Genomic DNA, 11616 nt, shown 5'->3' on the forward strand with positions numbered 1-11616 from the left:
CTTCATCTTTGCCAGCCAATAGTTTTCCATTGCTTCAAGACATGGAGATGAAGTGAAACTACTGCAGATGTTGATCCAATATACTGTAGTTTTGAAGAGGAGGGGTATGTATGGATGTTGGCTTTGGAAAACAGCAATTATTGATCACCAAGGCTTGCTGCAGTATTTTGCTTGGGGAATAGAACTCAGATGCTGGCAGTGTGTCTCCTTGGAAAAAATGGAAGTGGAAGGCTATCTCTTCATCTGTGTCTGCAATGCTTCTAGAATATATCTAAATAGTTTTTGGATATAGGGAAGTTATGATTGCTTGTCCCCAGCAGCAAGAGCCAGTGACTGGAGCCTTGAGTTACCACTGACTGCTGCTGAGCTGTGTGTTTGAAACAGTGGAGAGGCAGCCCAGGCAAGTGCAGCTGCGGTCATGTACAAATGTGACAAACACAGGAGTCCAGAAAGGCTATGTCCTCTAAGCTTCTGGCCTCCTCCTGAGTGTTACAGGGTTAGACTTGGAACATTTGTTTTTAAACTCTGCCCAAGGGATGAGGCAGGTGAGCCTTTGGAGTCAGCCCAAAGCTTTTGCTGTTAGAGGTGTAGGAGGAGTTTCCTGGTGTGAAGTTTTATCAGAAGGTTCTTAAGCTCCCAGAATGTTGTGCCTTACAAATTTTTTTCCCTTGCTTTTTGGGATTTGTTTTGAGACTGGAGTCAGGGCTATCCCCTGGCTCTGACTCACAGCATTGCTCCACTGGCATCCTCTGAAGAGCAAGTTATGGCTGAAGTTTTTACAGCATCTCCTTTAGTTGAAACTGCCAACCAAATGTTGCAGGTGGGTCAGAAATAGAGAAGCTCCTAGGGAGTGAAATGCTTTCCCATGTGTTATTTACCAAATTTTAAGATGTTTTAGAAGCTGTTGCTTCAGATAGTATCAGATCTTTTATTGAATATTGAGGCATATGCTATAAAATGCTGTGTCAGTTTTTTCACTGGACAGGGCTCCTTGCACCCTGACTTTAGGGCTGTTGTATGCAGGTGACTTCTGAGCACAGGACTAATGAGATTTCTTCCCAGGCCCTGAGTGATGGGAAGAGTTGCTGATGGATCAGTTGGGGGCAGATCCTGAGCTGGCTTTTTAGGTGCTTTTAAGGTGTTACATAGAAGACCCACCGGGTAACTTTGGGGAGTCAGTTGATGTATAAAGTAGTGTATTTTTAATAAAGAACAAAATAATACTGTGGCTTTCAACCTTCAGAAAGTATGTTTAAACAAACAAAACTGAAAACAAAGCCAGTGTGGGACCGGTTCTTTGGGAGGGGAGGAAGGGGGGGAGGGGAAATAGTTTGGGATTTTTTTGTTTTGGTTTGGTTTTGGTTGTTGTTGTTTGGTTTTGTTTTTCTTTAGATTAATCCACTTATACAACCTTTTAACAGTAGCAGGGAGCACTTTGGGCCACTCATCCCATCTGTGTGTATCTCTGGTGGCAGTGCCTTAGGTGTGTGATCACTTGGGTGTGAGGGTGTGGAGGCCAGATCTGGAGAAGGGGATACTCTGCCACTAAGTCAGAGCACAGAGGCTACAGGTGCACTGGTGAGGCTGGTGCCTCAGTAGGCAGAACTGGTGCTGGAGGATGTGCTGCACAGCTGGGACTGAACCTGGGCCATAGGAAGATGTGCATTAGCTGTATGAGATGGGTTATGTGAGAGCAGGTGCTTAGATGTGTGCAGCAAGCAATTCTTTGTACAGTCTCCCTCAAGATGGGGAGAGATGTTCAGATGGTTATAGGGCCCAGGATTTGGGAAATCAGTTTTAGTGGTGAAAAGGAAAGCAATGATCTTAGGAAATGCCCTTTAGCAACTGGAAACCTTCAGTTTACTGGTGACATTTGCAGGATGATAAGGATTAGAAAACTCAGGGTCTGTGTGCCCAAAGTGGCTGAAAGGGCTTTGGAAAGCAGGCTGGGAAGCTTTGCACCCCGGCTTAAACATCAGCTCATGTAAGCAGGGTTCAGAGCTCTGATTTGCCATCAGTGAATGGGTTACCTGCTAAAAATAAAAAAAGTTCTTGTGTACAGATGGGTGGGTTATGTTGGCTGCACAACTTGGTTATCTCTGTGATACCATGGGTGAGGGGCCAGGTCTCAGTTCCAGCAATCAGGGAAATTGATTGCTCAGTGAGAGGAACAGACCAGCTGCTGGCAGCCTCACATGTTGGGTGTTCTTTGGTGGAGATGTCCCAGGGAAACCATTCTGCTCAGGAGCTGGTGTGTACACTCTACCCAAAGCAGGGGCAGCTGGCTCTGGTTCCAGTTTGCACTGGATCCTGTCAAAGCCACAGGATTGTTCCAAGGCTTTAGACTGGTTGGGCTATTCATTAGTGGGCAGGCCACAACCTGCACCTGACAGTCCCCATTACTGCCATAATTTGGTTGAAGCCTTCCTGTTGTCATTCTTATCTTGACTGTGCTTTTCCCTTTGTGGCTTTGATCCAGATGTTCATCTGGTGTGCTGTGGTTTCCCTGTTTGGGAGAAATAACTGTTTTGTCCATCTTTGAAGTCCAGATATGAAGAACAGAGCTGGGGGACCTTTTAGCTCCTTGACTCCTGCAAGAGAGACTCTTGACTCTTGCTCCTGCATGGAGAGCACTGGAGCAACCTAATCTCTGCAGTCTTTTGAGGGGGTTTTGCCCACCTCATTGTCCTTTGGATGATACAGACTGGATTACATATCTTATTGCAGTGCATGAGGACTGACAAGGGAGAGTATCTTGCAAGCGTGTTTCACTTAAGCCTTGGAGCAGGATCCTGCACCAGCAGCCTGGTCTCTGCCTTGGGGCAGTGACAGAGCACAAGCTGCTCTTCAAGGAACTGGCTCATTTTGCCGCACTTGTTAAGAGTTTTGGAATTCTAGTGCAGAATCCGCTCTTCTGAGACAGCTTTCCACAGACAGAGTTTGGGTTTTTTTCAGTTTGAGTAATTATCTACAAACTTAGCCCTTTATGTTCTGGATCTGCTCAGAAGCTGAGGATGCAAATTGTTCTTGAGAAGAGCCTTCCCATTTATTTGCTAATGTCTAACTATGGCAGCAGAGGGGATGTTGATAGTAAACCTAGTGTCTCTGAGACTTTTTAAAAAAATGTGTGCAAGAAATGTATCCCCAAGGAACGGGCTCAGAAAACACAGGTGCTTAGAAAAAAACAGTGTGTGGTTCAAGCCAGCTGTTTGGGTCTTGTTTTTCACACTGAGATTTTGATGTTTCTGCTGTAAACAGAGCTGGGGAAGGGGCTGGAACACAAATCTCATGATGAGCGACTGAGGGAACTGGCTGTTCAGAAAAGAAAGTTCAGGGGGGATCTTCTTGCTCACATACAGCTCCCTGAAAGGAGAGTTCAGCCAGGTGGGGGTCAGTCAGGAAACGAGTGACAGGAAGAGAGGAAACAACTTCAAATTGTACTGGAGAGATTTAAGCTAAAAAAATTCCTTCATGGAATGGGTGGTCAGGCACTGGCACAGGCTGCCAGTGGTGGAGTCACCATCCCTGCAGGGATTTAAAAACTGTGGATGTGGCGCTTGGGGACATGAGTTCATGGTGGGCTTGGCAGTGCTGGGGGAGCAGTTGAACTAGATGATTTCAAAGGCTGTTTCTAACCTGAACGATTCTGTGAACACTGGGTTTGGATTGGATGAGCTGTTGACAATTGTAAGAGGAAGGCTGTGTGTTGATGAGCTGATCCTTCAGGGATCAGGAAAGGGACTGACTTGGCTGTTCACCATGGTTCATGTTCCACTGGATATGGGACTGGGACCCGAGTGCACTGCAGATGTTGTCTTTGGATTTCTGTTACTTCTTTACTAACCATGAAAATCTTGCTGCTTTTCCTTCGTATTTGCTGAACAGCATGAGTCAGATATTAAAGCAGTGACTTCAGGTTCCACCCTGGTCTGGACCCTGATAAGGAAACACCAAATAACTCATAACAGCAACCTGTGCATTTCCTGAAGAACGGCAGGGTGGCTATTCCCTTCCAGCCCCAACAGGGTCCTGGGGCAAGGCCATGGGGCTGCCTATGTCTGTCAGATGTGGAGCACAAAGAGCCTCAGTATAAATACTCCCAAGACACAGTGAGGGCAGTTTTATTCCAGTATGCAGAATGGACTTTTTCCTCTGAACTTTAAAATAAACAACATTTTGGCCAAACAAACGGAACTAACCTTTTTATTAAAAGCATATATCTTCTCTTCCTTGTTTCAGTAAGAGGTTGTTAATTTTAAAGAACTCCTTAACTTGCAGAACAGCTGACTTAAGTAATTCCAATAGCATTTATCATCTTACTTTTTGTTCCTTGCAGTTGGAGAGTTTGTAGCCTTTTTTTGAGGAGGAGAAATAAGAAAAGTAGCTCTAACTCTGTATGTTCTTTGCACAGGTGGAGAGGCTGAGTCTATCAAGTTAATATTTAAGTTGATGAAAAGATTCAAGTTCATGTTGAAGAGGATTGACCTGCCCACAAGCCCAAGCTTATTCCTGCTCAGATGCAAAGGAAGGATTATAGATAGTTATCAAGAGCAGCTTTGAAAAAGAGATTAGAAAGTTTTCTATGAGAAATTAGAAACTGTTCTGTAAAGTGAGGGAATGCTACCAAAGTTGGCATCTTGTTCTGAGGCACCAGTGAAGGGCTCAATCCCTCTTGAATGCACGTACATGAAGCCCTTGGTTGTGTGAGTTGCTTAATTTCCAAGACATGAAAAAGCACTTGTGCTTACCCAAATCAGTGTTTTCAGGGCTTCAAGGATCCTGTTCTTGTACCGGCTTTTTGGCTTTTTTCCTCTGTAGTGTGGCCAAGCCTCCAACCAGGAACAAGCCCTTATTTTCTTTAGGTTTTTTTTGTTAGATTTTGGCTTAGTTGAACCTGACAGAACTGCTGTTTCATGAGAATGTTTGACTCCTGTTGTGCTCAGAGATCTCAAAACAAAAACCTTTCCTTGGATGGGATGGTGAAGGTTTGTTTTGCCTGCTCCTACCTCCGGGAGGAAAAGATTGCTGATTCCCCTTACTCCCCCAAAATGTAACAAACCTAATTGTTTTCATATATCTTATTTGGGGTTGTGGTTGTTTTATTTCCTTTTATTCCTCCCCTTTTTTCTTTTTATTGCTTTCATTTTAACTTCTTTTATGCATTTATTTCATCTTGAAATCCAGCCACCAGGATGAGGCAGCATTTCAGCTCTGATCCCAGCAGTGCTGGTGCACAGGGATTACTGTGCGTGCCTTACATAAGGCATTCCTGTTTACAGACACAGGGATTTTGGTTTTACCAGCAGTACAATGTTGTTGGATTGTATTCAGTGTGACTCACTGTAACCTCAGCTCTTTATTTCTGCACAGCTGCCTCTCAGGGACCAGGTTAAAGGCAATTGGCCTTTAACCAGGATTTTTCTAAATCTGCAGAGCATACCTGATTTTGGGGATGAGATAGCCCCTGCCAGGGAGGAACATGGCTGTTTCTGGCAGCTTGGGTGAGCTGTTGCCTTACCTCAAAGGCAGAGAACTCTCCTTTCCACATATGGCTCATCAGAGCCAGCTCCTGATTTGCCCTGTTGGGCTTTTCTCTGCACCTTCTCTCCATTTCTTGCATTTCCTGTTTGTTCTGTGTCTTCTCTTTGCTGGGTGAATGTTGAAAATGTGCTGGTGTGCTTTGCTGTTTGCAAGTGGCTCTTGTAAAAGTTGTGATTGGTCTGAACAGTTGAAAGGGAAAGGAGTCAGGCAGGCCTGCTGCCTTTCCCAAGGAGGATTTTTGGTGGTTTTGGGATGTCCATGTCCACACATTCACTGTTGGGATGTACCACAGCGGATATAGAAATGGGAGCATGTGTATTTCTTTAATGAAATAAAGAGAAAAAACATCAAAGATGGGATGGGAGAGTCTTATGGGCTTGGACAGTCTTTCAAGTGCTCAGCAGGCTTCTGAAGGCAGCTGAGAAGGGCGTCCTAAACCCAGCCACATAAACTGGTTTAGATGCCCTGTTCAGGTGAAACTTTGCTGTATTTATGGAGAGTATGAATGTAAGTTTTCAGGATGGCTCTAGCCAGAACAGCACAGGCCCGTGGGGCTTCTAGTTGCCTTCCCCATCTCTGTATCAGCTCACTGAGTTTGAAAGGCTTCATCAGGTTAAAGGGTGGTTACCAGGAATTCTCTATGGGAAAGGCAGATTTGCAATTCTGATGGTAAGTTATGTAAGTAGAACTCTTGGAGCCTTAATTTTATGGTGAGGCAGCCTCACAAAGCCTATTAAAGGGGACAGAAGACTCACAAAATGCATGTTTGTTGGGGCCCTGGGGTGCTCCTAGCGTGAGTGGGGCTGGAGGATCGTGACGGGTTGGGGATTCCAGGGTTCTGGGTTCTGACTATGGTGCTGTTCCTGCAGGTGTCCCAGCTGCTGGGCCCGGGACAGAGGGGCCCAGAGCTGCCATGACGACAGGTGACTGCTGCCACCTCCCCGGCTCCCTCTGCGACTGTCCGGGAAGTGCTGCCCTCTCCAAGTCGGTGGAGGAGTCGGACATGGGCCGCCCGCAGTACATCACACAGGTCACGGCCAAGGACGGGCGGCTCCTCTCCACGGTCATCAAGGCGCTGGGCGCCCAGAGGTGAGGCTGCTGCAGGGACGGGGCTCGCAGCTGCAGCTGGGCCCTTGCCCTGGCTCGCTGGCTCGGGTACAGGGAGACAACAAAGTCTTGTTTTGTGAAAGAGTTTGCCGGGGCGCTAATAGCGAGCCTGAGTGCTCGCGGGCCGGCTGCTCCCAGAGCCCTGCCCCGGCTCCTGCAGCCCTCGGGGCACGGGCACAGCCTCGGCCTCGCGGGGTGAAGGTGGGGCCGTGCGTGCCGGGCACTGGGCTGTTCATGGAAACGTCTGAAGGGCTGGAAGGGAGCACAGCTCTCGTTCCAGGAACGTCCATGTAGTAAAGGCGTGGTGTTGATCTTCAGCTGCAGGGAGGGGAGGGTGTTTGTTTTGCAGGAACTGCAGCATCCAACTATTGCTAGAGGGGGCACATGGCAGATTCACTAGCTCAGACTCCTCCTAATGTGACTTCTTGTCATTTATTTTGAGCAGCTTCCAGAGTAGAGGACATTTGGAAGCATTGTTCAGCCCATCTACTGAGAGCTGTCACATTTTGTGTTCAGAAATCCTGTCTGAACAGCTGTTACTTGTTTCAATGAGTTTGGTCAAACATTTATGTGTTAAAGAAGCAGTGACTGCAGACATGGGGGAGGGATGCAGGGAAGCTGGATGAGAATAGAGGCAAACATAATTGCTGCATCCAGCAAACCTGGAGCAGGTCAATAAAAATGTGAAAGTAACTGGGCTCCCTGTCTGGCAGTAGATAGGGTGAGAAGTTGTTTAACCGTTTAGAACTTGTGGGGGTGTAATAACTGTGTGGGAAAACTGCCTGGAAACAGGTTAAAAAACCCTAATGTTTTTAGGGTTTAATATTTAATGAATCATTAATGGTCAACCCATAATGATTCCTTGTGTTTCTGCATGGACACCAGTTTGTTTCTTGTGGTGGTGGGTTTGTGTCTTCCTTGTCAGCAGCACTCAGCACAGCAAAGCCAAGAGCCGCGTGACTGCAATGGAATGTTGACTTACCAAGATGGTGTCTTCAGCCTGCTGGAAAAGTGTGTCTGAGTGTGCATCATGTGGCAGTGTGAGCAGGCCCCCACCCGGCAGGGGAAAGGAAGGAAGGAAAATGTAGTCTGATAAGAATTCTTTTCACACACTGTCAGCAAATTTTTTCATTTTGGGTTGTTTGTTGATAGCCAAGGTTATAGTAAGGTTCTGGAAAGATGAAACTTCGCAAGCAGGAAGAGAAGGGTGAAATATCTTACAGATGCTTTTCTTAGGAAATGACAGATGCATGAGAGCACTGGAGGCTGTAGTGGATTGTCTGTTTGTGTCACTGGGGCTCTGCGTGCATGGTGTTCTGGTACAGCATTTTATGGCAGTAAATGTTACACAATCATCAAATAATTCTAATTGAAAGGGAGTTCCATAGGATGTCTGGTCCAGCTTTCTTTTAGAGAAAGCCTGCTCAGAGTCTTGTCTGATGTAGTTTCCAGGATCTTGGAGGATGAAGTTTCCACCACCTTCCCAGACTCCTGTTGCACCTTTTGCAGGGATTGTCTTGGCTGAAGAAGTCCCCTCAGTAAAAGGCATATAAAAAGGAGGAGAGAACATGGGTCAGTGGTTCACCAGTGATGTTTGGCAGAGAGAAGGGGATGGTGTACATTGGGTGTAATTTGCTTTGCAGCCCTAAATATGAATAAAAGCCCGACTGGGATGAAACCAGCTAAATACTGAATTGAAAGTGGTAGAGATCTCCTGTGGTAGAGATCTCCTGAGGAATCTTGCTTCTTCTTTAGTGAGCTGATATGCACTTCCTTGCTGGCTCTTCTCTTTCCCTTATGTCCCACCAACCTTTTTTCCCAGTGTGCTCCTTTTCCTTGAACTGTGCTTCCATGCCTCACTGTTGCTTTCTATGCAAACTAATGGAGGTGGTGCTGCTGGTTTTGAAGATTGCCTTGGCTGTTGTGTTGAAATCCCACAAACTTCTGTAGTCAGGTGGGGTTCTTTGAAGTCAGAATAGCAGTTGAGTGTGAACTATCATATGGGTTCAGCGTGGCTTTTTTTGTTCTGTCAGCAGTATCTAGAAAAAGGGGATATCTGATACTGCTCACCTGGATTTCAAGAGGACCTACAATAGGGTCTTTGAAACAAAGATGTTCCTTTTTCAACCCCTCTCACACCCCCAAATCTGGGCAGCTGTGGATGTAGGAGGAAAACTGTGTGAAAGAAATGGCTTCTTGGAAGGTGGGAAATGAGATACTAGTGAGGGCCTGGTTTCCATGGTCCAGGGAAGGCAGTCCTGCCCTGGGCCTCTGCTGTCCAGCATTTTGCTCCTAAATTATCTCAATGATGGTTGAATGTCGAAGAAATTAATTGAACTGCTGAGAATAGCGAACTTTGGTGTCTAGAGCCATCTGGGGCTTCCCAGGTAACCCAGAACATCCTCATCATGGGGCTGGCATATGTGCCACAGGGCTGCTAAGAAACCTGTGCATTGGGATGCCAGCTGGAATGCCCCATCTCTGTAAGTGTTCCAGGCCAGGTTGGCCAGGTAAGTGTTCCAGGCCAGGGGCCTTGAGCAAGTTGGTCTAGTGAAAGGTGTAGCACTAATTGTTCAGTCAGTGGTGCCAGCTGAAGGTGTGAGGAATATCTTGGGAACAGATGGATGGTTTCAGTGTGATGAGCAGCTCAGGCCTCCTGCAGGGAAGGTTGCAAGTGTCTCTGAAAATATTTGTTAGCTGCTTTGGTAGGTATCTCTGGTTCTGTGAGGTTCTGTGTGATTCTGTAGCTGAAACTCGTGGCCAAGGAAGTGTTGTTCCTGAAGCACCAAAGCACTTCTGCAGCCACTGAGGGGCCGAGCGCTACAGAGCAGTTGTTGTCTGGGGAGGGTGTGCCCACAGGGTGCTGGAGAGTTACTGTGCAGTGATGGGCAGAGGTTTTGTATGCTGGAGACCTTGCTCTGGGTGCATGCCTGCTGTGAAATATGTTGTATCTTGGCAAGGTGAGCTTCCAGGGTCAGTTCAGCTGTCTCTTGAAATATTGCTGTTCCTTTTGCAGTTCCTGCTCAGCCCAGGCTGCAGGGCCCAGGTGGGCTGAGAGTGGGTAGGTGATCTGGTAAATGTGACCTGATTGCCAGCCTCTTGAGCAGCTGCCGGTGGCTGGGACGTGCTGTGACTGCTGTGGGTCATTTGACTTTGCTTTGGGTGTCTGGATTTGCATGAGTGCTTCAGGCTTGGTGTTAGGTCTGGTATCAGCCCCTGCCCACTGTGGGCAGAGCTGAAGACTGTGGGACGTGGGCTGCAGTCACTTCTGGGGCCAGCTGAGCTGGCCAGGCTGATGTGCTGTCTTCTCTTGTTGTTATGGGTCTTCCAGATTTTAAATGATCTGAAATGTCCTGAGCACCTCCATCATCCCCTGAGACTGGTCTCTTGCTGCAGCAGGCTCCTGGCATGCTGTGCCACACACTGCCTGCTGTTCGTGTGCCCTTCTGGGGCTTGGTGGGACCAGACCCTATGGCAGTGTTGTTCTGCCTGCTCTGACTGTGATTTCATTCTGTTTGTCTCTCATTCTGCCTCTTTAGTGATGGTCCCATCTGTCGAATCTGTCATGAAGGTGGAAATGGGGAGGGACTGCTTTCTCCATGTGACTGCACAGGAACACTGGGCACCGTGCACAAGAGCTGCCTGGAAAAATGGTTATCCTCCTCCAACACAAGTTACTGTGAGCTCTGCCACACAGAATTTGTTGTAGAAAGAAGACCAAGACCCTTGACAGAGGTACCATTTTCTTCCTGCTTCATTTTTATTGCCATATCATTTGAGAGAAAATGACTGATTGCCCTACTGTTCTTATAGTTCTTGGTGTCTCCTCCTCCTTGCAGTACCTTTGTACTCACAAAGAAGAGTTTATTTGGACAGATGAAGTCCCTAGTCAGACCAAGTGATGTAGTTGCAAACACGCAGTAGTTTGGGGCAGCTCCTACCTGTGACCTGCCCACCTGCCACCTGCCAGGGGCAAGCATTGTGCTTTTTTGGCTGTGCTTTAATGCCTGAGCATCAAATTACAGGTGTCACAACATGACTAACTGAACTATGAAGTTCTCCTAAGTATTCTTTTTTTTGCTCCTGGTTTTAATCTTATATCAGTGTTAGATTAGTGCAGCTCTCTTGCATGTGCCTTCCTTGTCATGTTCTTTTCTGAGAAGTGAGATGTGGTGATTGCTGATACTGTTTGTAAAAGACCTGTCTTCCCATGACTAATATTGATGTGTGCTCCTTCAGGCTTTGCTCCTTCCTGCTGCTCTGTGCTCCTCTCAGTTGACGGAGAAAACAGGACAGGGCTCAGCTCCTCATGTTCCTCTCTGTATTCACCACAGGGGATCAGTCCATCAGCCTCCCAGAGCTGGAACATACAACACGGGCTCTGGCTGGTGGGTTGGGTTTTTTTGTTTTGGGAACAAAGGCAGCATGGACCAGGCCATTGTCTGACTTCAGGGTTCAAGTGTACATCCCCAAAAGAGGAATAAGTAAACCGATGAGGGACAATACAAAAGCCTTAAGGATTTGTTTTAGAAGATGGTTTAATATGTCTGCAGTTGAGTGACACAGCACACTGTGTCAGTGTGCTGCTGGCTTGTCTCAGGGGTTCCTTCAACTGCAGCTGCAGAGAAGTGTCACTCTGCAGCTGGGCATTTACATGTAACGATTTTGGGAGTCCCAGGTTCCTGCAGCCATCAGCAGTGGGAGCTCTGGGAGCTGGTTCTTAGCAACAGACTCCTGTTACCTGCCAGCTGTCGAGGATTTGTCGCTACCTGGCACCAGAGCGTGTGTGGAGGCAGGGTTATTTTGGATTTGTAGTGGTGACTGCTCTTGTCCACTCTCTCCTGCCCCTTGCCCCATCAGTTAGGTCAAAACTGAGTCACAACTGGAATTCTAAGTTGCTTTCCACATTTCTGTTTCCATTCCCACTAATTCCGGTGGTTGCTTCTTTTCTCTTCCCACCTCCCTCTG

The 11616-nt window shown here is 47.1% G+C and overlaps 1 protein-coding gene across 5 annotated transcripts in view; it reads left to right on the forward strand.

The window, feature by feature from the left end:
• Positions 1-11616, forward strand: part of MARCHF2 (membrane associated ring-CH-type finger 2) — a 34041-nt gene that overhangs the window by 6219 nt on the left and 16206 nt on the right. For all 5 annotated transcript variants that reach the window (XM_030231434.2, XM_030231433.2, XM_030231436.2 and 2 more), the window contains exons 2-3: positions 6411-6630; positions 10188-10383. In XM_030231434.2, coding sequence (XP_030087294.1) covers positions 6455-6630; positions 10188-10383 — 372 coding nt within the window. In that variant the 5' untranslated portion in view covers positions 6411-6454. The remainder of the gene's footprint in view (positions 1-6410; positions 6631-10187; positions 10384-11616) is intronic.

The sequence above is a fragment of the Serinus canaria genome, chromosome 28 (assembly GCF_022539315.1).
Source record: "Serinus canaria isolate serCan28SL12 chromosome 28, serCan2020, whole genome shotgun sequence".
Classification (NCBI taxonomy): domain Eukaryota; kingdom Metazoa; phylum Chordata; class Aves; order Passeriformes; family Fringillidae; genus Serinus; species Serinus canaria.